Source organism: Lissotriton helveticus, chromosome 7, assembly GCF_964261635.1.
Source record: "Lissotriton helveticus chromosome 7, aLisHel1.1, whole genome shotgun sequence".
NCBI lineage: Eukaryota > Metazoa > Chordata > Amphibia > Caudata > Salamandridae > Lissotriton > Lissotriton helveticus.
The window spans coordinates 1,443,121,653-1,443,149,380 of NC_136068.1; the positions used below are offsets into that span (position 1 = coordinate 1,443,121,653).

The window sequence follows — 27,728 nt, forward strand, 5'->3', positions numbered from 1 at the left end:
GCTATCAGCACATTATATGCAGATAGGGAACAAGGAGGTCTTGGTCTACCGAATCTTAAAGATTACTATTATGCATACTTTGCACAATACTTATCTAGATTTAAACACCCTGTATCTAGTCAGGCATTATTTATGAATTTTTTTTTTACCTAGTCTGTAAAGAGATTAAGATTCCCTCTCCATTAGCGATGTTTAAATCTCCCAAATTTGTCCGATATAAGACTTTGAACTGTTTTTTAAAAAAACGTGATGGTATGTTGAAAAGGTATTCACTCTCCCTCATGAATTTAATGACTCCATTGAGTGACGCTATTTCTGGTTATGGGATTAAAATGGGGGCAGAAGTTATATTGAATTGGAACAGATCTGGGTTCTTAACGCTCTCTAGCTTTGTGAAAAATGGATCTTGGCTAACTCCGAATGAGATGGTCATGTTAATCCGTGGAAATTTTCTCCTGATAAGCTCATGTAATTTATTTTATAAATCTTTGGTTCAAATCGATTTAATTCTGATAGATCAATTTTCACAGTTAACCAATAATCTTTTTTGGTCTCCGCTTTTTAAGAACCCTGGAAAATGGAGAAGTAGCTTAACGCAAAGCAGGGAGGATGATTTAAGCATTAAAGCAATTAAAAAATGGCACAAACATAAAATTTCTAAGTTAACCGATAATTCTTGGACAATATTAAATACATTTAATTTTAATGTTTTGAGAGGCGCCAATTGGTGAAGAATGCTTTTTTTTAGTAAGTGGCTTTTGTATCGCACCCCAGTAGCCATTGCGAAAATGTACAGTAATATTTCATCCACCTGTTTTAGATGTAGTCAACTGGACTTAGCCAACTGGTCTCATATAATGGTCTACTGTCCCAAAATTAAGGCATTTTGGGACGGAATATTTACTTTTCTTTATGCTTATTTAAAATGTACGGCTCCCTGTTACGTTAACTTAATTCTACATGGATTTGATCCAGAGCTTAAATTACCTGAATCTTTGGCGAAACTTATGTCTATCATAGTAGCAGTTGCTAGATCATTGATACTTCAGTACTGGAGGTCAGAGACGGTCCCAACTGTGGATGAGTGGTATCAAAAAATTAAGAGAGTTAGAAAAAATGAATTTATATTTGCGCAAAGGATTGGGGGATTGAGGAAATTTACAAAAATTTGGGAATCTTATTTTTATTGACTGTTATCTGATTATGAGTAGCAAATCCGATCTCAGATGCCGGAACTGTTGTTTATATGTTCTCCCGGAAATGTATATTATTTTTGTCTTTGTTATATTTCCGTTTTTATTTATTTGGAATAATTGAAATTAAAGAAATGTCATGTACTTCAATAAAAATAAAAAATAAAATTTTAAAAAAAAGCCTACTGGAACTGAGGGCAGTCATACTAGCTCTGTAGTCTTTCATTCCATATTTTAAGACAAGATGGACACTACCATGACAATGTAGTAACTGAACAAACAAGGAGGTGTGCATTGTAGACCGATCTCCCCTGAAGCGCAAAGGATCTGGTTCCTGCCTGAGTTATAGTTGCTGTAGGGCACGACTTATAGTTACTTGAGGAAACTATAATTGGTGCATTTCAGTGGTTTTATATATAAATATATCCAGATACCTTCAATCCTTCTTCCAAAAAAGACACAGGAGCACAGACCTCAGGTAAAGTGCAGATTTTTATCAATTGAGTTCTCCATCAGCACTAGCAGCATCACGCGTTTCGGCACAACACGTGCCTTGATCATATATTCCACATTTGTTGCTTGTGTTTTCCAAGCCACTGCTCCAGAACAGAGGGCGTGTCGTCGGTTACGGACTACCCGAGCACAGTCCGGTATGAATTCTCAATAACTGGTACACCAAGGATGACTAGCCCAGCAGGCGAAACGTGTCAGATCAACTTTGATCAAAACAAGGCGTCGTCATCCTTGGTGTACGAGGTATTGAGAATATATATATATATATATATATATATATATATATATATATATATATATATATTCAATGAAAAAACCATAGGTTATAGACCATATATAGTTAGTAATTAGCATTTACAAAACCTTGAAAATTCACTGAAAAAACCATGGGTTATAGACCATATATAGTTAGGAATTAGCATTTACAAAACCTTATTTTACTCGCACAAAACCATTGAAATTCCATATATAGTTAGTTGCACTAACTATATATCGCGCACCCGCAATCCACTGCTGATGATGTCACATATTACATCATTCATGACATGGTCAGTGACATCACTGATGACATCACTGATGACATCTCAAATGACATCACTGATGACATCATCCAGTGACTGTGTGTCAGACGACGTCTTCCTCAGGGTCTGTTGTGAAGTTATAAGGACCCACCTCTCGATACCTCCAATTCTGATTGTAATTATTACACAGAATTTTGAAGTGATCAAGCGGGGGGGAAAAGGGGTTTAGGAAGGGAACAGCTGGGAAGGAGACCTGAAAAGGAAAAGTTATTGCAGCAAGTATTCCTACGTCTAATTGTTGCTTAACAAATTATAAAATACAATCTGAGTTTTCTTCAAATCAATATTCTAAAATAAAGTCATCAACTTTTGACCATAAACATGTTTTTTCTAATTTACATTCAGACGAATCAAATTCTAAGTTCTTAGTTTTCCTTTTTTATTCAGTTGGGAATAGCGTCAGGATTCAGTAAATGAACACCTTTACCAAATATTTGCTCACTTATAATTCAGTTATGAATAGCACCAGGATTCAGTAAATGAACTTCTTTACAAAATTTTTGCTTACTTATTATTCAGTTGTGAATTGCGTCAAAATTCAGTAAATAAACATCTTTACCAAATATTTGTCTACTTGTACTTCAGTTGTAAATAGCGTCAGAACTCAGTAAAGAAACATCTTTATCAAACATTAACCTACTTATAATTCTGTTGTAATTCTGTTGTGAATAGCGACGAAATCAACTCTGCACTAAATTGCGTCAAAATGAAAATAGAATTAACATTGCTGTTACTTCATTTAGTCCTCCAAAAATAGCGACTGGTGCAGGAAAAGATTACTGAAGAATAGCCTTAACAATTACATTTATAATCAAATGCATTAGAGTCTTTGAATCATACTTTTCCTTTATTATTAATTAAACTAAACAGTATTCTCAAATATCAGCGCAAAATTCTTCCCCTACCTGCAGAGTACGACCTACTCTACAAATTAGGAGAAACAAGATGTCTTGCAGGAAGACCTCCGGAATCAGGAAGACCTTCTCCCCAGAACGGTGAATCAGGAACTCTTGGCGTAGGTCCAGACACGAAGTCGCCACGCCCACACAACTGGTCCACCGAAGGCCTCTGGTCCAAAGCAGGAAACAAGCCCAGAATCTGCAAAAAGGCGGAGAACCAAGAAAACACCTGCCTCCTCTCAAACGCGCTAAAGAATAGTGAGCAGGGAAGGCTGGGCGCGGTCGCGTATATAAACGCGACAACGCCCAAGCCAAATCTCACGCATGCGACCAGTAACCCAAAGCTCACGCATCTGGCGGACGCTCTTCGGGTGCCAAACCTCACGCATTAGGCGGAATGCCACAGAGCACAGTTTTAACATAGTACAAGTGTTGGGAACAGAATGCCATTCAGTTAGCACACATAATCAGGTTGGCAAACAAGATCCCTTGGCACATTTAAACCACCAACGTCCTCCCAACGGAAAACGGTGCATCTTTCCACACAAGGTGGACGGTTCGTGGAGTGGGGCGGGCCCTAGACCGCAAGCCACCCTAGTCCTGACACTGTGTGTTTCTGTAAAGTTTAAATATGTTTTACATATTGAAGAATGAGTAGATGTAGAAGTGTCTGGATGAAGGATTTAGTAGGTGTGTGACTGACTGTATGAGTGAGTGATTAAATGTGTCTCACTGAGTGCATGGGTTAGTGACTAAACTGTCTTAATTTGTGCATCATTATGTCTGTTGTTCTGTAAACTGCTGCATGTTGATCAGTAGCTATATGAGTAACTATATGGGTTATTGATTGATTGTCCAAGTATTTGTATGGGAGACTGAGTGTGTGTGTGGCTGGCTGGGAGATGTGTGACTCTGTGCAGATCAATGTATTCTTGTATCAATGATTGTATAAGAGAGTAAGAATGTGTTAGTATATTTTTGAAAATGTAAGGTACTCTATGTTTAACTGTATAGATTAGAAAATGGAAGTGTGATTGATTCTTTACAGGACTGACTAGGTGTGTGAGTAACTCCATGGATGAGTGGCAGAGTGTGAGTGTCTGTATAGGTGTATGAGAGCATATGATAGTGTTGTAAAGATGAGTGATTGTATGTATGAATGATTGTATGGGTGAATGAGTGAATGTGTGTGTAGACGTAGGAATCAGTGAGTGCGTATGTAGTAACTAGTATTGGTGTGTCAATGATTTAAAAAAGTATATTCTGTATTTAACACTGGGTGTAACAGAGGTTATATTAAAGTGTGAGGAGATGCATTGTATTGTCACATGAATGATATCATCAGTGATGTGACCATTGATGTCAAATGAGATGTCATCAGTGATGTCATCAGTGATGTCATTTGAGATGTTATCAGTGATGTCATTTGAGATGTTATCAGTGATGTCATCAGTGATGTCATTTGAGATGTCATCAGTGATGCCATCAGTGATGTCACTGACCATGTCATGAATGATGTAATATGTGACATCATCAGCAGTGGATTGCGGGTGCGCGATATATAGTTAGTGCAACTAACTATATATGGAATTTCAATGGTTTTGTGCGAGTAAAATAAGGTTTTGTAAATGCTAATTCCTAACTATATATGGTCTATAACCCATGGTTTTTTCAGTGAATTTTCAAGGTTTTGTAAATGCTAATTCCTAACTATATATGGTCTATAACCTATGGTTTTTTCAATGAATTTCAATGGTTTTTTATTAGGAAATATCAAAAGCTTTAAAATGTCAAGTACGTGGTAGGTAAAAACATTTTCGTGTTTATGCACGCTGATGTGCTTTGAACGCTGCCCCCCCCCCTCTTTTCTTTTAGGAGTATTCTCTCTTTGCAGATAGTGAAGGGTAGGTAACGCAGGCCTTTGCCCCCGTTGTAATCCGTCGTGCCTGCTTCCCTCTCCATTTGATTGATTGTTATCCAAGCATTTACTGTTTTGGAATTGCTTCTCTTTGGTTCATTCTCTATTTACAAACAAGCACAGAGTCGCAATACTCTGTTTAGTCTTTGCAGATAGTGAAAATCGTTAGAAAAAACAAAAGGAATCAAGCAAAATCAGTAGACCACTAATGGGATCTCTTTTTGACCTAGCTAAAATAGAAACATTAGGAACAACCCCTCATGAGAAATATGAAACTAGTGAGAGGAACCGAGCTCGACGCCATGATGGCTGCAAGACAGCTCGGCTCCGCCACCCACCCCGCCCAAAATAACGACAAACCCTATGCAAATATTATAAATATATACAACACACCAGCAAAGTAACAGGGTAAAATATTTTATTAACTAACTATTTACATGGCAGCCTGCTGCAACATCGATCCAAATACATGCCGCCGTTCCCGGGATTTCTCCCCGACTACTCTGCGGCCTACGAGATGGAGAGGCCGGGGCGTTGACTAGGCGGGGCCTCCGGCCGCAACCACAGCGCCAACGATCGCTGCTGACGGAGGGGAGCCTTGCCGGTGAGACCACTGATCTGAAGAACCGCTGCCTGCGGTGCCTCCCTGAGCCGCTTGACGGAGGCCCCCGAGGGGCGGTGTGGTGGCGCGGACTCGGAGGGGGCGCTTGGCTCCTGCCCCCTCCCCAAGTCTTGTTGCCCTGGTGTGGCCTGAGATCGCCCCCGACATAGGCAGCCGGCTCCCGGGGTCCGGCGGAACTTTTTGCCTTTTGGTGACTCTTCCATTCTGGACCTTGTCCCACAATCCGTTTGACCTGAAGACACGTCCTGCGGTGCCCTGGTCCGACCATCACATATACCTGCGCCAGGAGACGGTGTGGGGTGCAGTGGAAGGGAGAGGCGGCGCGAACGAGCCTCCCCCACCTCCCCAGGTGGAGGTTTCTCAGCTGCACCCCAGCGCTTCACTCGGCCACCTGAATTGCGCCCGCTCTTGCGGCACAGTGCGTCGCTCGGCCACCTGAGTTTCGCCTGCTCTTGCTATTACAGCGTCTCACCCGACATCCGGCTGAATTGCACCCACTCTTGTGGTACAGCGACAGGCGGCTGCCACGGAGCTCACGAAATGGCGGTCGGCTCCACAGACTTGGGCCTGGCCTGCAAGGATGGCTCTGGGCAACCCTGGAACTCGGACACTTGACTGCAAGGGCATGGGCCCCATTCCCAAAAGCGTCCCCTCAGCCTTGAAGATTCTACAAGAGTCACCGGGGCCCCCGACTCCCGCAGACTTCCGGTGGGGAGCGACTGCCATGATTGCTCGTGGAATGGCCACGACGTAGCCACGGGGTGCTCTCATGCTGACGCCAGCTTCAGTCTGAAACATCCAGAAACACTGTAGACTACCAATTCGATCAGTTCCGGTGGAGCCCCAACGTGACCCGGTAGAGAAGAACTTGCCCTCCCCTCTTTGACTGATGGTTCTTGTTGCCTGTCCCTTCTGTTGTCATTTAACGGAACTTTTTGGACTGCTGAAAGGGGTTCTGTTCCGACCGCTGGTTGGTGGAGACATTTTGACTATATTCTGGACCTGCCCGGCCTCGCCCAAAATGGCGTCGGTATAAATGAGACTCGCAACTCCTTGATGTGTACTGGTTGCTCAGCCTTGATATCACGAGATATGTATGCAGTTTTGGAGCACATGGCGGGCGGGGACGGGTACCGATTGAACATTTGCACATCCCTATTGATATTAAGTTCTGATGTATTATTCATTACTGTACTATTGAAAGTTCGAATTAACGTTACTCATGGTACTTGCCCGCAAATGTATATCTAGATAATTTCATTGTAACTGGTCCTGTCGTACTTTCATTATAAAATTAACGTCCACCGATTCCGCAACTGTTAGACACCTTAATTCCTGCAACCTAATGGCCCGCCCGTTACGTTTTTCTACAGTGTAAAGGTCCCCTCATCATATACGATTCCAGTTTGCTCCGTGGCCGGCTCACGTGGTTGTAGGCCCGTATTTGTATACTGACATTTTTGCAAAAAAAAAAGTTTTCGAAGGAAGTATGGAATCAGCGTCATAACAATCGTCTAGGTTGGTAGGATTTTAGAATAATGGCTGTTATTCCCAAACAATAGAAGACAGATAATGCAGACCCTTTGCCTGAATTTTGGATTGATTGAAATTTGTATCCATCACACCTGCCCTTTTTCCAGAATTGTTAGAAAATGGTCGACCGTAGCTTAAGGTATCTGCCGAATGTAAGGTGTGGTATTTTCTCCCATAAAATAAGACTAATTGAGAAACAAATACACGAAGAGGGAACTCGAATTTAGAGACAAACAAAATGAAACCTTTTTTGGCATCATAAGAAGGGGAGGATATGTTACACAGAAAAATAATGCGAAAGGGATAGCCAAGATCTGTTGTATCACACGTTCCTGCAGCTAGTCTGATACATGGTAAGTAGAAGCTTTTTCGTGTTTGCGCGCGCTGACATCCTCTGAATGCTGTATCCACCCCCCTTTCTTTTCTCCTCTGTAGGTTACATCGGAGTTCCGACTGAAGAATGGAGTGCACATGGACCGCACCGTGCTCCATGTAGGGAAAGACATAGACAAGCGCTGTGAGATATTGCATGGAGTGCAGACCATCACTGTGAACATGAAAAATTGTATGGTGTGACTGTGCGTACATGCCCTGATTGTATGGTATGAATGTTATGTTATGTTATTGTCATTTTTAATGCGCACAGATGCTCCAGCGAAGGAGCGTCCTGGCGCAGGGAAAGGTGGACATAACACAACACTAAAACCAGAAGCAAAAGAAGAAAACAGGAATTTTTAAAACAAGAAGGTTTTCAGAGCCCTACGAAATGTTAGTAAATCATCTAAGAGGCGGATTTCTAAGGGAAGAGCGTTCCAGAGAGTCGCGGCTCTCACTCGAAAGGAGCGTCCGCAACCACGAAGGATTGACCAAGAGATCTGAGTGGGCGAGTTGGAACATAGGGAGATACCAGATTGTTAAGTATCTCTGGTGCCGACTTTTTTAGAATTTTAAAAGCCAGGCTAAGAGCCTTAAAATGGATTCTACTTTTGATTGGTAGCCAGTGCAAGGACCGAAGAGTATTAGAGGTAGGACAGGTCCGAGGCAAACCGTCCACCGCCCTCGCCGCTGCATTCTGTACCCGTTGTAAACGAAGAATCTCAGCTTGGTTTGCTCCAAGAAGGAGAGAACTAGCGTAGTCCAACCGGGAGATAATCATCGCTTGGATGACCAGCTGTCTTGTCGGGGCATCAAAAAATTTGAGCACCGGTCTTAACCCGCGTAGTACACCAAAGCAGCCTGCCGCCACTCTCTTGGTGTGGGTCGTAAAGCTTAGTGTGTGGTCAAGCCACACTCCCAAATTCCTGAGTTCCAAGACTGGTATAGGGGCGGGCCCCAGCTCAGGCGGCCACCAGCTGTCCCCCCAGCGGTCCGCATCTCTTCCAACTATCATCACCTCCGTTTTTTTCGCGTTCAGCTGGAGACAGTTGTTAGTCATCCAGCTGGCCACCTCTCTCAGCCCGTTTCGGAACCTGGGGGCATCCTGCTCGGCATCCCCGCTGATCGTAACCGCTAGCTGAGTGTCGTCGGCATAAGAGACCATGGTTAGGCCCCACCGCCTGGCTACCTCAGCCAGCGGCTGCACGTACAGATTGAAAAGCGTGGGACTCAGCGAGGAGCCCTGGGGAACCCCCAGGTCCAAAGGATGGTACTTGGACTGAAAAGGAGGGGTGGCAACGCAGAAGGAGCGATCACTGAGGAAGGAGCGGAACCATTGCAGAGCAGAGCCACAGATGCCAATGTCCTCTAAGCGGTGTAGAAGGATGCGATGGGACACGGTGTCAAAGGCAGCGCTAAGGTCTAATAGAATAAGAGCTGCCGTTTGACCTGCATCCAACACAATCCGCAGATGTTCAACCATTGCTAGAAGGGCCGTCTCCGTGCTGTGGCCAGCAGGGAACCCATTCTGCATGGGATCGAGGACATTGGCCCGGGTCATATGCTCCGCGAGGGCCAGATTGACATGGGCCTCCATGACTTTGGCCGGCCAGGGAAGCAAAGAGATAGGGCGGTAGTTTTCTGGTTTTAAAGGATCCAAAGATGTTTTTTTAGGATCGGGGAAACCACCGCTTGCTTCCACTTGGCAGGAACGAGGCCTGAGGTCAGGGAGAGATTAATCAATGAGCACACTATCGTGCGCCCCTGGAAAGCAGGATCCCTGAAAAGGGCAGATCTTAGCGGGTCTGCAGGCGAGCCAGATTTGACTTGCTGTGCCCACTTGGCAAACTCATCACCAGAAAGAGTGGGGAGAGAGTGCAGCGACGGACAACTACTGGAGCCCCTCAAGGGGATCACGGGCAGCGTCATACTTGGAAACGACTGGTAGATGTTTTTAACTTTGTCCAAGAAAAAAGCGGCTAAGGTTTCACAGTGGGAGATGGAACTATCCACTTGCGGGGCAGCTCTCTTAGCCATCAGATCTTTAATAGTTTTAAAGATGGTCTTAGATGGATTGAGGCTGCTACGAAATTCTGCCGCATAGAACGCCGCCCGAGTTCTGCATATGGCTCGGTGGTAGAGCTTGACAGAAGCCGAGTCCGCAGTTTTTTTAACGGCGTCATACGTCTTGCGCCACTCCCTCTCTGCCCGTCTACAGGAGGCCTTCAAAGCGCGGAGAGCGCTGTTATACCAAGGGCTCGCCTGCCGGGGACTGGATTTGCTGGAGATGATAGGTACCAGGGCGTCAAGCGCCTTAGTAATCCAGTTACAAAACAGGTCATAGCCCGAGGTAGCGTTAAGCAGGGGGCCTAATGGCTCATCAGCCATGATGTAATGAAGGTCCTCTAGCCTAAGCTTGTTCCAGTGGCGCCGAGGAATCCACTTGGGGGCTACAGGAAGGGGTAGCCAGACGGACACCAGAAAGTGGTCAGTCCATGCCACGGGAGAAACAGCCACGATTTGGACATCCGTTAAGTTGGTGAAAAACGGATCCAAAGTGTGGCCAGCCAGATGAGTAGGTTGGGAGACCAGTTGGGTCAACTGCAGGACCTCTAAATCGGCCAGAAAACCACTGACGGCCATAGACTCTAGCCTGTCGAAGTGGAGGTTAAGGTCACCTAGGATAGAAAAGTTAGCGCAACCACTAGCCAGCGTGCTCACCGCCTCCGGAAAGGCGCCCCTAAAAGCAACATCGCTGCCTGGGGGGCGATAAACGACCATCCCCAACAGCGAGAACTGGGGATTGATGGTGATCTTAAACAGCGCGCTTTCGCATCCAGCAATCTGCAAAGCTGTCCAGGTGCACGCAAAAGTGGATTTGATAACTAAGGCGACGCCTCCACCTCTAGACCGGCGATTACATGTAAAAAAAAGAATAACCGGAAGGACAGGCTAGATTAATTATGGCATCGTCAGTGTCCTGAAGCCAAGTTTCGGTAATGACAAACAGGTCTGGTCGCTCATCCGTGATTAGGTCTGCAATGGACAGGTGGTGTTTTACCAGAGACCTGGTATTGAGATTTAGGATTCGTAGACCATGCACCAAACCTCTAGTTACCGGGGGCACGCCAAAGTGTACTCTAGGAGCAGAGGGGGTGTCAGAGTCACGAATACCTACTGGCAAGTCCAGCGACCACCTCTTACAGGCACACTGATAAGGGCCACACAACGGGTGATACGGTGCAAAAGAGCACAGGGGGAGAGAATCCCCAATTGCCCGGAGCGAACCACTGGAATATACGATCATCCTACCACTCAGAGGGTAATGCCAGGAGAGACCCGCGACGCCCCGCGCGTCCTTAGCTCGGACGGGCGCAGACGGGCAGACTCTGGCTTGACTCAGGCGCGAGTCAGGCGTTACCGCTGCGCGAGCAGTGTGAGCTTTAAGTACCAGCTCACCTGGACTCCTGGAAAGCGCTAGAGCGCTCAGGCAAATGGCACGGTCAGGCAAAGACCACCCCCAAGATGGCGGCCAAGCGCCACGAGAAGGCAGCACAAAGAACACCAAACTCCGCGCTAAACGCGGTGAGGGCACAGATTATAGTGCAGGTATGTGGGCACACCAGTTATATTATTAAAATCAGGGGAAAACGAAATAATGCAAACAAAAATAGAAAAAGCGGTATTTTAAAATTGTAGTAAGCGCTGCACGCTTAAGTAGCCACCAGCATAGCGAGCATGAAGGCACCTTTCCCAAGGCCGAGCAACAGAAGTGCTCGCCTTAAGTACCAGCTCACCTGGACTCCTGGAAAGCGCTAGAGCGCTCAGGCAAATGGCGCGGTCAGGCAAAGACCACCCCCAAGATGGCGGCCAAGCGCCACGAGAAGGCAGCACAAAGAACACCAAACTCCGCGCTAAACGCGGTGAGGGCACAGATTATAGTGCAGGTATGTGGGCACACCAGTTATATTATTAAAATCAGGGGAAAACGAAATAATGCAAACAAAAATAGAAAAAGCGGTATTTTAAAATTGTAGTAAGCGCTGCACGCTTAAGTAGCCACCAGCATAGCGCGCATGAAGGCACCTTTCCCAAGGCCGAGCAACAGGAGTGCTCGCCTTAAGTACCAGCTCACCTGGACTCCTGGAAAGCGCTAGAGCGCTCAGGCAAATGGCGCAGTCAGGCAAAGTCCACCCCCAAGATGGCGGCCAAGCGCCACGAGAAGGCAGCACAAAGAACACCAAACTCCGCGCTAAACGCGGTGAGGGCACAGATTATAGTGCAGGTATGTGGGCACACCAGTTATATTATTAAAATCAGGGGAAAACGAAATAATGCAAACAAAAATAGAAAAAGAGGTATTTTAAAATTGTAGTAAGCGCTGCACGCTTAAGTAGCCACCAGCATAGCGCGCATGAAGGCACCTTTCCCAAGGCCGAGCAACAGAAGTGCTCGCCTTAAGTACCAGCTCACCTGGACTCCTGGAAAGCGCTAGAGCGCTCAGGCAAATGGCGCGGTCAGGCAAAGACCACCCCCAAGATGGCGGCCAAGCGCCACGAGAAGGCAGCACAAAGAACACCAAACTCCGCGCTAAACGCGGTGAGGGCACAGATTATAGTGCAGGTATGTGGGCACACCAGTTATATTATTAAAATCAGGGGAAAACGAAATAATGCAAACAAAAATAGAAAAAGCGGTATTTTAAAATTGTAGTAAGCGCTGCACGCTTAAGTAGCCACCAGCATAGCGCGCATGAAGGCACCTTTCCCAAGGCCGAGCAACAGAAGTGCTCGCCTTAAGTACCAGCTCGCCTGGACTCCTGGAAAGCGCTAGAGCGCTCAGGCAAATGGCGCGGTCAGGCAAAGACCACCCCCAAGATGGCGGCCAAGCGCCACGAGAAGGCAGCACAAAGAACACCAAACTCCGCGCTAAACGCGGTGAGGGCACAGATTATAGTGCAGGTATGTGGGCACACCAGTTATATTATTAAAATCAGGGGAAAACGAAATAATGCAAACAAAAATAGAAAAAGCGGTATTTTAAAATTGTAGTAAGCGCTGCACGCTTAAGTAGCCACCAGCATAGCGCGCATGAAGGCACCTTTCCCAATGAATGTGTATGTATTCCATATGCCCGGCCGATAAACGTTCTGTTTGCGCAACTGCCGCGTTAGAAAACAACATCGTGACGCGTCGCGTAACCGCGACATGTCGCGTAATGCGTCATATGACGAGCCGCGTTAGCGCACCCGGAAGTGCTCCGATGCGCGAGGCGCGAAGCGCAGCTTCCCGGAAGCGATCCGGGGCGCGGCGCGGAGCGCGTAACGTAAGCATAACAGGTCATGTGACTTGTTAATAAAACTTTTCATTGGTTCATTTCACTTTTGGGTTCCTAATGATGTAAGGCTAGGTCATGTGACCTAAAAATAACACTTTTCATTGGTTTAGAACTATTTTTTGTCCCAAATGATGAAAACCCCTCCTTGTTTCCTCACTCTGACTTTCATCTTTGTGAGAGGAAGACCTTTTTTCATCACTTAGCAATGGCTAGCGTTGTAGCTTCAGCTGGTGCATCCCCACCACCACCACCACCACCTCCTAGGAAGAGAGTACCACCTCCTCAAGTGGTAGTTGAGCAAGAGGTGCCCCCCCACCTTCTTGTTGCCTGATTCGGCCAGCTCAATTGATCGAGCATGAGACTCTGTTGTGATCTGAAGAACCGCTGCCTGCGGTGCCTCCCAGAACCACTTGACGGAGGCCCCCGAGGGGCGGTGTGGTGGCGCGGACTGGGAGGGGGCGTTTGGCTCCTGCCCCCTCCCCAAGTCTGGCTCGGCCAGCTGAGTTGCGCCCACTCTTGCGGCCTACGACATGGAGAGGCCGGGGCGTTGACTAGGCGGGGCCTCCGGCCGCAACCACAGCGCCAACGACCGCTGCTGACGGAGGGGAGCCTTGCCGGTGAGAGCCACTGATCTGAAGAACCGCTGCCTGCGGTGCCTCCCTGAACCGCTTGACGGAGGCCCCCGAGGGGCGGTGTGGTGGCGCGGACTGGGAGGGGGCGCTTGGCTCCTGCCCCCTCCCCAAGTCTCGCTCGGCCAGCTGAGTTCCGCCCGCTCTTGCGGCACAGTGCCTCACTCGGCCGATTGAGTTTCGCCTACTCTTGCGGCTACAGCGTCTCACCCGCCATCCACCTGAGTTGCGCCCACTCTTGTGGCCTACGACATGGAGAGGCCGGGGCGTTGACAAGGCGGGGCCTCCGGCCGCAACCACAGCGCCAACGATCGCTGCTGACGGAGGGGAGCCTTGCCGGTGAGAGCCACTGATCTGAAGAACCGCTGCCTGCGGTGCCTCCCTGAACCGCTTGACGGAGGCCCCCGAGGGGCGGTGTGGTGGCGCGGACTGGGAGGGAGCGCTTGGCTCCTGCCCCCTCCCCAAGTCTTGTTGCCCTGGTGTGGCCTGAGATCGCCCCCGACATAGGCGGCCGGCTCCCGGGGTCTGGCGGAACTTTTTGCCTTTTGGTGACTCTTCATTCTGGACCTTGTCCCACAATCCGTTTGACCTGAAGACACGTCTTGCGGTGCCCTCGCAATGCGGCCTGGTCCCTGAATGTGTGCAGGGGGACGGTATTGATTCGATCAAGATGGCGGCTTCACACAAAGCTGACTCAAGTGTTGCTGCTGATGCTATGCAGACAAAAACTGGTTTTCAGTTTGTACATTCTTCAGGATTTTTCCATCCAAGGCTGGTTGAGAGTTTGTAGAACGATGGCTTCAGATTTTCAACATACTACTCTTCAACATTCTTCATAAATGTAACAATGTGAGACTCACTAGGAGAACGGCCGTTTATCTATCCTTTCAAAATGCTGCCAACAATATTTTCTGAATGGAAGACACCATCTTGTAGCATAAAGGGCTGCGTCAAGGGTGGTATTGCCCAGAATGTCTTGTTTTCTAGTGCTCGTAATGACGAAGCCAGAACTGCCGAAAGGGATTCTGCTCCTGCCGCTACTTATTGGAGATATTGAACTATACTCTGGACCTGCCTGGCCTCTACCAAAATGGCGCCAGTATGGGAGCGACTTGCAACTCCTTATGACGTTCTAGTTACTTAGCCTTGACGTTATGGGGGATGTATGCGGTCTTTGTGCACATGGCGGGCGGGGAAGGGTACTGACTAGGAATACGGACAACCCTATTGATGTCGATTTTTCATTATTGATTATTGTATTAATAAAGCTTCGAAATAATGTTACCCATGATACTCGCCCATGGTGTGCGTATGGACGATTTTATTGTAACTGATCCTGTTATACTTTCAATTATAAAATCAACCTTCACTGATCCTGCAACCGTTTGTCACGTTTAGTTTTTTCAATTAAATGGCTCGCTTGTTACATACTCCTATACCCCTGGCTTTTGAAAGACACCATCGTGTAGAATAAAGGGCTGCGTCAAGGGTGGTATTGTCCAGAATGTCTTGTTTTCTAGTGCTCGTAATGACGAAGCCAGAACTGCCGAAAGGGATTCTGGTCCTGCTGCTACTTATTGGAGACATTGAACTATACTCTGGACCTGCCTGGCCTCGACCAAAATGGCGCCAGTATGGGAGCTAATTGCAACTCCTTATGACGTTCTAGTTACTTAGCCTTGACGTTATGGGGGATGTATGCGGTCTTTGTGCACATGGCAGGCGGGGAAGGGTACTGACTGGGAATACGGACAACCCTATTGATGTCGATTTTTCATTATTGATTATTGTATTAATAAAGCTTTGAAGTAATGTTACCCATGAAACTCGCCCATGGTGTACGTATGGACGATTTTATTGTAACTGATCCTGTTATACTTTCAATTAAAAAATCAACCTTCACTGATTCTGCAACCGTTTGTCACGTTTAATTTTTTCAATTAAATGGCTCGCTTGTTACATACTCCTATACCCCTGGCTTTTGAAAACACCATCTTGTAGAATAAAGGGCTGCGTCAAGGGTGGTAGTGCCCAGAATGTCTTGTTTTCTAGTGCTCGTAATGACGATGCCAGAACTGCCGAAAGGGATTCTGCTCCTGCCGCTACTTATTGGAGACATTGAACTATACTCTGGACCTGCCTGGCCTCGACCAAAATGGCGCCAGTATGGGAGCGACTTGCAACTCCTTATGACGTTCTAGTTACTTAGCCTTGACGTTATGGGGGATGTATGCGGTCTTTGTGCACATGGCGGGCGGGGAAGGGTACTGACTAGGAATACGGACAACCCTATACCCTTTCCTACGCGCGGTCTGTACTACCGCCCTCAGACGATCTATGTAATGAACAGACTACCATTGCCGAAACACAAGGGAATGCATCTCAGAGAGATAAGTCATGTACGTGGTAGATAAAAACATTTTCGTGTTTAAGCACGCTGATGTGCTTTGAAGGCTGCCCCCCCCCCCCCACCCGCCCCCCCCCTCATCATTTAGATTACCACCGCCCATTGCACAAAAGCGTACCGGGCACTCCCCACGCAAAAAAACGTTTTTGTTTTTTTTTTGCCCCGCGGGGCCATTTTAAAGCCTCCACATCAAACCTAGGGGGTCAGGGAGGATCTACTATGCCCCCTTATGGTCATTTCCCCCTTTGTTTTGGCCTCCTCTTGTCTCTCGATCCTACCGAGAGACAAGATGGCGGCCGCTCCGGACTGTTTAGAATGTTGACAGACACCGGAGAGCCAATCAGCTTCCCTTCGCGAAGTTCCGTTACGCGTCAAGTACGCGAACCGGAGCGCTACCCGGAGCGCTGTTACAGATATATATTTTTTTTGAACGTTAATTTATCAAAATCCACTGGAGCACATATATTGAGACCTAGCAAAGGCACATCGGGCTACCAGTCCCTACAATTTTGCCAAGTTTCGTGTAAATCCATTCAGCCGTTCGAGCTAAAAGTGAGGCCAACCGCCCTATGGAAATGAACATTGGAAAAACGCGTTTTGGGACCCCCCTTTTTTCTCGGCCCCCCCTTGACGAAACCCCCCCCCCCAATTTTCAGGGGCTGCTCAGAAACAAAATGTTCAATTTTCCTGAAAATTTCAGCCAATTCCGTCCACAAACGCCAAAGTTATTAGACCTAGAATTTTCAAAAATCCCATAGAGAAAAAATCCTAACTATATATACCTACTGGCGACCGCCAGTAGGTAATATATATATGGATTCCACAATCCTGTAGTGTAAGCAACCAAGCGAAGGCTCCAACACAAGCAACAGGTACAGATCACAACAAGGACTTTCGTAGACAAAAATAAGGTGCTTTATTCCATCGATGGGAACGGCAACATGACGCGTTTCGTCCGGGGAATATATATATATATATATATATATATATATATATATATATATATATATATATATACACACACATATATATACACACCAGTTTTCCAAAGATACCCAGCCGGGTTTACAGGAAAAGACCAGCACTCTCAAAGGCAGCAACAGATATTTTAGCAGAACGGTTTATTAAAAAAAGTGCGGATGTTTTAAATGTGACCTGAAATATGGGAAAAGATTTTCAGTATCACACGTTGACAAAATGTATAGAATTTATGCGTTCTAAGATGGCGCGTAATATATGCTTACATGCTTTAGTCCATTGTTTGTGTCAATATGATTCATGAACATTTATGGCGCTCTGATGTTAACACTGACTAAGGGATTTTACTCCCGAAACGCGTCTGCTTTTTTGAATAAACTGTTCTGCTAAAATATCTGTTGCTGCCTTTGAGAGTGCTGGTCTTTTCCTGTAAACCCGGCTGGGTATCTTTGGAAAACTGGAGCCTTCATGTATTACGCGAGCACCATCGCGTTATCTAGCACCCGCCCTCAGAGTGACTCACGTACTTGGTGTTTTGGAGCTACTATATATATATATATATATATATATATATATATATATATATTTATATATATATATATATATATATATATTTTTTAAGTACTCTAGGATCCCACAGTGGGTGAGGCAATTCAGTGCTTATGACTTGGATGAGGATTCCCCTGAAAAAAAAAGACCTGGGATACAGGTAAATAACCTTTCTTTTCTTCTTGTAATTAGCTAACAGTTATCGCCTGTTTCTCATTGCAGCTAGGTTAATTATTTGTTTTTCATCCGTAATATGTGTCCCTTATTTAGCATAAGATGTTTGTTGGTTCTGCAGGCTCTTCTGTTCCTTGTCCTGACATCCTCCTGCGGATTAAAAAAGAGGAGGAACCTGTGCTGTACAATCCTCTTCCCTTAAAAAATAAAGAGTCTGCACTTAATCCGGCCACGCGTGAGTATACTGCTGATTATTCACACTTTAGTCAGGTGGGATCGAATCCTTAGTTACAGAGCAGAAAAAACATAACTGAATGATAATGATTGGTTTACAAATTTTCAAGATAATAACTTGGGGCATTTTACTGAAATAAAGTAAATGAAACTTGGGGTGTGATCACACAAGATGGCCGACAGGATGCGCTCCTAGGAGGCTCCCTGCTGATCCCACATTATTCTGCATGATCCTGTAGCAAAGGTCATCAATAATTCTATTTTTCTAGGGCATCTACCTTTGTCCTGCCATCGCGCCCTGAATTGTGCCTCGACAGACTGAAGAGGAACCACTGTTGGTGCTGGTGGGTGCAACTCATGGTGGACCTGGGGCCTTCCTCCGATAGCTCTGTGGGCCACTGAGAAGCAGCTGCCAGAACACTCTCTGCCAGCAAAAGTGCCCCCCCCCAGGTCGGGGGAACTGTTGTGCACCTAGGGCATGCACCACAGCAGTTGAGAGATACCCATGTGAGTGTGCTCGACCGGCGCATGTAGTGGCCTGTTGTGCTGATGCAAGGCTGAGAGCGGCTCGAAGGCCGGCGTCTTGTTGCACTTGTGTGGGGCGGAGTGAGAGGAGTAGCGCGGCATTGGCTGGTACTCCTCGGCCCCGTAATCCTTCTGCCAGCACATCTGGGGTGCCCCCACCCTGGGCTGCTTTGGCTGTGGCTGCCTGGCTTTGGCATGGAGAGTCCCAATCAGACCCCCCAGGATATTGCAGGATAGATTTGCAAATTTAGCGGTACAAAAATTGAAATTTTGCAGCAAATAAATTGAAATTTAGCGGCATTATTGCGGCACTTTAGTTTACTCGTAATCATTCCTTTTCAGTCTTAAATCAATGGAAACTGTTTTAGCACGGTATTCCACTTTCAAATAGGCATTTTTAAAGTGTTGAGAGTATTTGTTTGCTATGCTAAGTCAACAAGTCCTGTAATGGCTGGCAGCAACATTTTTTGCATGTTGCTGGCAGCCAATCAGAGAACCTGCAGGACTCTGACTTCCGCAGGAGGGATATGGCCCAAGGGAAATAAAGATCCCACGGCCAATCATAACTCTCTACTTTAAGACACTCTTGCAGGCCTAAATGCACCCCAGCTGGGTCCCTGAAATAAGAAGGGAGGTGATGCGTTGGTGCCCAATGTTGCTTCCTGCTTCCTGTCTACTCTCGCCCCAGAACAGGGTGCAGGCACCCCTACCCTGACCAATGGCATCAACCCTTCCACTCTACATCCACCGACCCTGCTTACAAGCCTACACCATGGTTTGCTGTAATTCAATTCTCTCCAGGCTGCTCATGCACTTAACCTCTTCAGCGCTCATGACGAGGTCAGCTCGTCATGAGCTATGGCGCTCCGGTGCTTATGACGAGCTGAGCTCGTCATGACCGCACCCGTTACTCGGAACGCTCGCATGCTGGGCTGATTCCCCTGCTGTGCTAAACGTTCCATTGGAATTGGCGCGGTCATGACGAGCTCAGCTCGTTATGAGCACCGGAGCGCCGTGGCTTATGACGAGCTGACCTCGTCATGAGCATGGGGGTGCTGTGCGCGCCTCCCGTCCCCAGCACAGCGGGGGAATCCAGCCAGCGGTGAAGGGGTTAAAACTGCGCAGTAAACAACAACTTGCAAACGTAATTATACTGACTGACCCCCTCTCGTCCCACTTACCACCACCCACTCCTCCAGGGCACGATTCTTAATAAAAAAAAAAGAAGGGGGGGGGGAATAACAAAGTTAGGTAGTTTGCAAGTGACATCATGGTGCGTGCCACCATAGCACATAACGCCACAAAACAAATAATTATTTTATCACTTTTTACACAAGTCTCAGAGGAGGGGGGTGAGGATTCAGAGAAGAGAAGCATGGACTTGTGAAAGAGTGCACGATTACAGTGAATCCCACAAGCGATTCATGGAGGGAGGGGTGCTAAGACCTGAAATTATTAAAGAGTCTTTTATGAAATCCATGTTTGATGGAGTCACATGAACAGAGGGTCGATAGGTTTCCAAAGTATTGATGCAAAGCCAGAATGGGGGGCAAGCACAGTCCCTGCCAAGCACAAGGTATCCAGTTATACCTCCCTGTGTGTCCTCAGAATATATGAAGCACCAGTGGACCGACAAACTGATACCCATCAAGGACTCCTCCTCAATATCATTTGAGGTTGGATCCCACGTCATCAGAGCGATATTGTGACTTTGTACAGTGACAACCTGAGGATGATTGTTGCAAATCACTAGTTGCTTTTCTTGTGTTTGTCATGGTTTTGTTTGAACTCTGATGCATGTTGGGGAGGAATGTAGTATTTGCACTTGCACAAATATTTGGTGCTTTGGTGTATTGGGTGGGATGATTTGCCCTACGCTTGTGGACTAATGGTTCAGTCTAGAATTATGTCACCTTGTTATAACAAAGTAACTGCATAAGGGGGCTGGGCCCTGCAATTAAGAGTATTACACTATCCTATCCTGCCTGTATTTAAATTACTGGGCCAACACTACAGTTTGTATAATTGCAGCAGGGTTGCAAATAGCTTTCGCCAAAATTGTGAAGTACAAGGACACAAGGGAGCAAATTAATTCTGGTACTTTATGTACAGCCCTGGTGACTCCACCTCTTAATTCATTGCCATCAATCACCTATGATTCAGACAGACGAATGTCAATTTTTAAAGCCAAGATATCTTTATTTTACATTTCTCCTGCCTCCACTTCAGTTCACATTAAGACAATGTCGCAGATTTCGGAACAAAGACATCTTTTGTAAAATCCCAACTTAATCAAATTGTCTTCTTACTTAGATGGCTTAATTACCATGGGCTCCAGTCCTGCGGATGCTCCCCCTGCCGCCCACACATTGGCCACCTTCCCGCCAATTTCCGAAGATGTACTTTGTGTACTTGGCGGAAAGGTTAAATCTGGCTCCCCAGCTGACCCTATGAAGCCGGGCCATCTGATGAGACTGCTTCCTGTGCTACTTACACCTCTGGGCAAGGTTATCAACATGTCTCTGACAATGGCCAAGGTTCCCAGGCTATGAAAGCAGACCAGGGTAGTGCCACTATTAAAGAAGCCCACCCTCGATCCATAAACCGGAGAACTTTTGCATCCCTGGGCTTCTAAGATCTCCGAAGCCTATATTAATTCCTTCTTGTCAGGCCACCTGGAGGATAATAACATACTGGACTCCTCCCAGTGTGGGTTTCGCCTAGGTCTGAGCACGAAGTCTGCCCTCCTAGCTACGACCGAACATCTGAGAGCAGCACTTGATGAGAGACGCACTTCGGCACTGATCCTATTGGATCTTAGTGCCGCATTTGATACGGTCTCTCACCAGATTTTGATACGTAGGTTAAAGGAGGCAGGCATAATGGGCCTCGCCCTGGACTGGTTTATCTCCTTTCTTTCGGATAGGTCCTTCCAGTTGTAGGCCCCCCGTTTCACCTCTAGATTCCATCCTATCAAACAGGGAGGGCCGTAGGGCTCTGCGTTAAGTCCTATGCTTTTTTTTTTGTGTTCAGAATAATTTTATTGAGATTTCAAAATGAAGACATAAAAGACAATACGGAAAGTCAATACATATCAATAAGACCCAATTGAGTGATTAAAGCATACAATGAAAAGAACAGAATAGGTCATGAAATTATTCTAAGTAAGAAATCAATCAAAGGAAAAAGAAAATGATGATATGGGGAAGGAGGAAAAGGGAAAAGGGAGTACAAGATATCAACACACAGGTAATGCTGAGTTGCTGCTAACATCTTAATACCGTAAATCTAAATACATAAATTCTCACTATTGTTGTAACACAACATATATGAATCAATAGGAGACCAAAAGGATAGAATAGAGTCAAGGTTATGATTGACTCCATGTAAAGATAATTGAGCACCTCTTCTTGTGAAGATAATCCATGACCACCAAGCATGAACAGAGAGAGAAGAAGCATCTTTCCAACAAAAAGTAATTGATTTTAAAGCAGCTGAAATTATAAAATTAAACAATTTTGCATTACAGTCTGAAAGTTAATGACTAAGCATGACTGATTTACAAATTAATAAGTGATATGATAAAACATCGCAAATAGGTAACATTTTTAACAAAACCTCCCAAACATCTGACCAAAATTTAGAAATAATTGGGCATTCAAATAACATATGACGTAAGGACCCAGGCTGTGAATTACAATGCCAACTAACATCCGAAGGAATTAATTTAGCACGATGAAGACGAACTGGCGACCAGAGTGAATTAAACAAAATATATGCGTTTGTCTGATATAGCGACACTGGTAACCACCCAGAAATACTATTAAGCCAAATAGATTTCCAAGAGTCAGTAGATAAGTGGATAGAGAGTTCAATATTCCAAAATGTAGAAATAACATCAATATTGGCACCTAATGAAATAGAAAATTGTCTATACAAAATAGAAACAACATGAGAAGATGAAGAAACAGCTGCAAGATAAATTAACAAATCATGTGAAACAACAGAGGCAACACCATTCGGGAAAGAATCAAAAATAGAATTACATAAAGATTGATACTTAACTAAATCATTCTTAGGCAATTGGAATTGTGATTGTAACTCATGAAAAGGAATAAAAGCATTGTCATAAAATACATCTTTAAGATAAAATATGCCCGCCTTAATCCATGAGTGCCAAAAAGTCACATTTCTATTTAGTTTGATAATGTTTATGTTTATGTTTATGTTTTTGGAATTTTTATTGCGCACAAATACCCGAGGGTGTCTCGGCGCATGTCGGACTTCCTGGGACGGGGAGCTGCCAGATAAATCATTGATTAAATAACTAGGTCTTCAGGAGTTTACGAAAGATCATAAGGGTGGGACTGGTTTTGATGAACAAAGGGAGAGAATTCCAAAGCCTGGGGGTGGCTACCAAAAAACGTCTGTCTCCCCAGCTAGTAGTTCTGGTGCGTGGGACCGAGAGGCAGTGGGTGCAAGCTGAGCGAAGAGATCTTTGGGGGGTGTAGATCTGAAAAGCATCCTTAAGGTCCTAAGTCATGGATTGCCTTGTAGGCGATACACAGTGCCTTAAATTTTATCCGACTCTTAACTCTTATCCAATGCAAATGACGTATGGCTGAAGAGGTGGGGCGGCGACTGGGGATGTTGAGCAGGATTCTGGCTGCAGCATTTTGCACCGATTGTAATTTGGTTAAGATCTGTTCTTGTGTACTGAGGAAGAGGGTGTTGCCATAATCCATTTTAGAGAAAAAGAGGGTAGTAATCAAGGTTTTCCCTGCAGCTGGAGGTAGGTATGGCAACAGCTTCTTAATCCTCCTCAGAGTATAGAAGGAAGATGAGACCACTGCATTTACATGGTGCTTGAACGACAGCCTGTCATCGAACACGACACCGAGGTTTCTGACCTTGGCAACCGGAATGGGCGGTGGACCCATTTCACTGGGCCACCAGATGGAAGACCATTGCGGTGATAGGTTGCCAAAGGTCATCACCTCGGTCTTGTCCGAATTTAATTTGAAGCAGTTGCTTGACATCCATGAGCTAATGGCCAGCATCCCCTCCTTAAATCTTGCAGCAACGGCTGGTCCATCCTTATGAACCGCCAACACCAATTGGGTGTCATCTGCATAGGTAGTTAGGCGGAGTCCGTGAGCTTTAATGACCCTCGCCAGATCAGCCACGTAAATATTAAATAATGTAGGGCTTAGCGAGGAGCCCTGGGGCACCCCGCATGGAAAGGTGACGGTGGGCGAATAGAAAGTGCCCAGTTTCACCGCCTGCGTACGGTTAGCCAGAAATGAAGCAATATGGTCCCTGGCAAGATGAGTCACCCCTAGGGATGTGACACGGTCGATCAGGATGGAATGATCGACCGTGTGAAAGGCAGCGGACAGATCTAGGAATATAAGGATCGCAGCCCCCCCCCTGGTCCATTATAGTCCTGATCTCGTCCGAGGCCTTTATCAAAGCTGTTTCTGTACCGTGGCCCTTCCTAAACCCGAACTGGGTATCATCTAGAAGTTGGTGACAATCGATGAACCCCGAGAGCTGTTTATTCATGATTGCTTCAAATATTTTGGCCGGGAAAGGAAGGCAGGCAATGGGTCTATAATTAGCTGAGTCAGCGGGATCCAGAGACGTTTTTTTTTAGTAGTGGCTTGATAACCGCATTTTTCCAAATTTTGGGGTAAATACCTGTCTGGAAGATGGAGTTACATAAGTCCGTGAGCGGAGAAGTGAAGACCTCAGTTAGCGCACTCAGTATCGAAGGGGGGCAGGGATCTAATGGAGACCCAGATTTAATCGAGGGGATCAGGTTGCCAATCTGGTCTGTCGTGACCATGTGGAAGTTAGAGAAGGTAGGTGTAGGGGGGGGGGACAAAGGAAGAGGGTCAGGACGGTCCGAGCATATAAGGGAGGAAAAAGATGAATAGATATTCATAACCTTGGTGAGGAAGAAAGTTGCTACGGCATTGCACAGGTCTTGAGATGGCTCAATGGTAGGCCCTGTCGGAGGGTTGGAGAGCGAGTCAACTACTTGAAATAGTTTTCTAGCCGAGTCTTAGGAAGACTCAATCTGGGCAAGGAAAAAAGCGCTTTTATGCTTAGTGATAGATTTCTTGTATAACGCTAGCGCATCTATATACGTTTGCTTATCTAGAAGCCTGTAATGCTTGCGCCTGCGCCTTTCTAAATTTCTACAATACTGCCGATGAAGCCGAAGATCTTCTGGCCAAAATACTGGACAGAAGAGGATAGTCCAGGTGTTTCCAGGCTCTGGTGCTAATGCGAGTACGAAGTGTCGATTGAAGAGGGTTGGGATTATGAGCCTGAATGGAAAAAATAACTGCGGAATGGTCTGACCATACTAGGGGGAGAACAGTAGACAGTGAGATATTGGGGTTGTTGGTAAACAAGCCGTCGAGCGTATGGCCTGCTTGGTGAGTGGGGGCTGCCACCAGCTGCTGTAATCCTACCGCAAGTAGGTCGGTAGTGAGTTGAGTGGTATCTTTGTCCTCTCCTGCTTCCAAATGAAAATTGAAATCCCCCAAGATGGTGTAGTCAGAGTGGGCCAGGGAGAATTCCATAAGTTCATCAAGAGCTGAAAGAAAACGGATATGCGAGCCAGGGGGGCGGTATAAGAGAATTCCTCTAAAAACTTGATTATGATTGAGTGTAAAAAAAAAGGTACAGGCTTCGCAGTCAAGTCGATAAATGGGTTTGATCTTGGATTGAAACACCCCTTTATAAATGATGGCTAGGCCACCTCCTCTCCCCGTAGATCTGTCCTGTCTCACCACGGAAAAACCATCCGGTGTGGCCGAACAGAAATCCGGACCGGAGGCAGCATCTCCCCAAGTTTCAGTTATGAACAAAATGTCAAGCTCCTGATCTACAATAAATTCCCTAATTTCCAAGCTATGTTTCGGGAGGGAGCGGGCGTTAATAAGCGCCAAACGAAAATAGCGCTTGGGTGTGGGGCAGATGTTATGAACAGAAGGTATAGGATGTGGGAGAGTAAAATTACAACCTGGACATGGGGGAGGGGCGGACATAAGGCAGCTAGGGGGAAGCAGGTGTCGGCATCGCGAGTTGATGATGGGTATATTGAGTTCCCGCAGCTGAAAAGAGGAATAGGACAAGGGAGTATTGTGGTTGTTAATAAACCCTGGGCCAGGGGTGGTGGCCCTGGACCCGGTACAGGCCCGGACGGGCCCAGACGGGCTTGCCTCTGGCGCGCCCGCTGCGCCCGCCTGCTGCGCGGACAGGAAGAGGGATTCATTTTATGGTGTAGGGGCCCAAATCGGCCGAAGACTAGAGCGCTGTCCTCGTCCTCAGGTAAGATGGCGGCCGCTGATTGTGCCAAGGGGGATCGAGGGCGGAGGTCTGCAGAGTCCCGAAATCGGCTCCCTGAGGTTCCGGTGGTCCCTACAATGAAGCCCCACAGGTAGGAAGTGCGGCGAAAAGGGGGACAGAATAACGAGTCAAAGTGTACAAAATCACAGGGAGATTAAAATCAAAGTGCAAAATACAGAAGTTTTAAAATGATGCAATCGCTAATTATCAGCAATATTAAAATATTTAAAATCGTGTCCCTAAACTCCCGGCTTCCGCCTCAGGAGTCCTAATTCTTTATGAGGAACGAGGGATCACACGCTCTTATATGATGTATGGGCCCCAAATCGGCCGAAGACTAGAGCGCTGTCCTCGTCCTCAGGTAAGAAGGCGGCACCTGATTGTGCCGAGAGGGATTGAGGGCGGAGGTCTGCAGAGGCCCGAAATCGGCTCCCTCGGGTTCCGGTGGTCCCTACAATGAAGCCCCACAGGTAGGAAGTGCGCCGAAAAGGGGGACAGAATAACAAGTCAAAGTGTACAAAATCACAGGGAGATTAAAATCAAAGTGCAAAATACAGAAGTTTTAAAATGATGCAATCGCTAGTTATCAGCAATATTAAAATATTTAAAATCGTGTCCCTAAACTCCCGGCTTCCGCCTCAGGAGTCCTAATTCTTTATGAGGAACGAGGGATCAGACGCTCTTATATGGTGTATCGGCCCCAAATCGGCCGAAGACTAGAGCGCTGTCCTCGTCCTCAGGTAAGATGGCGGCCGCTGATTGTGCCGAGAGGGATCGAGGGCGGAGGTCTGCACTATGCCATAATGATATATGTATTGTAGAAATAAAGGAGAAGCAAAATTAACATCTAAATCATTGAAAATTAATCTGGAGGACTTAAGTATAGATGAATGGTGTACAACAGTAGATTTATGAGACATTGTGAGTAAGGAGGGTAATGGAAAAGGAGCAATAAGTGATTTTTCAATATCAAACCAAATAGGAGGTTTAACCACTGGTGAAATAGTAAACCACAAGGAACTTTGTTTCAATATGAATGCCTTATGGTAAAGAAAAAAGTCAGGAATGCCAAATCCAGCATTACATTTGGGTATTTTTAATTTTTTATAAGCAATTCGAGGACGCTTGTTAGACCATAAAAACTTAGACAACAGCTTATCAATATCTTTATAAAATTTTACCGGAAATTGAGTGGGTATCATAGCAAGGGAATAAAATATTTTAGGAGCGGAGGAGGAGCTTCGCGCGCAACCAAGATGGTCGCGTGAGCACAGGGCTCCCGGACCTTCGCCACCTCCGCCGTTTATCCTGTACCCTATCCTGACTTAGAGGACGGGTCGTTTGTGGCACAGCCCTGCTGATCATTTATCTGTTTCCAGATTTCGATTTGGACTCCGGGAACCGAAGTTACGGACTTCTGGATCTTGTTGGCCTGCTCCCTGGTGCCACCCCGGGCTCTGCTTCTCTGCCAGCCGGACAGTAATCGAACAACAACGGATCGCCTTAGTCACCTTGGCTCGGTCGTCTACTTTCGCTTTCATTTCTCGCCCTGCGACCTCTCTGACTCTGTCCGGATCGGCCTCCCTCGGTTGCCCTCCACCCTACCATATCTCAACTTTTGTGGACCTGCCTAGTGTGGCTCACTAAATGGTGTGGAGTGCCCACTTTCTGCTTTTAGACTGTTGCGGGCGCACCGAGTGTAGCCATTTTCACCAGGTCTCAGGCAACCCTCCGGGGCACGATATCCAAGATGGCCACCAAACCCGAGGGCGAAAAACGCAACACCAAGCCGGCTCTCCGGGGGGGTGCTGTGCAGTCTAACGTCATGGACAGATACACCCTCGCCAAAGGCTCCCCGGGAGGACCGACCAAATCCCCGATTAATGTCGGAGAGGACTC

At 46.4% G+C, this 27,728-nt stretch overlaps 1 protein-coding gene across 5 annotated transcripts in view; it reads left to right on the plus strand.

Moving 5' to 3' along the window:
* Window positions 1-27,728, plus strand: part of LOC144770344 (uncharacterized) — a 502,241-nt gene that overhangs the window by 146,833 nt on the left and 327,680 nt on the right. For 4 of the 5 annotated variants that reach the window (XM_078654801.1, XM_078654799.1, XM_078654800.1 and 1 more), the window contains exon 5: window positions 17,830-17,943. The exons of the other annotated variant lie outside the window; for it this stretch is intronic. In XM_078654801.1, coding sequence (XP_078510927.1) covers window positions 17,830-17,943 — 114 coding nt within the window. The remainder of the gene's footprint in view (window positions 1-17,829; window positions 17,944-27,728) is intronic. 5 annotated transcript variants of the gene reach the window in all.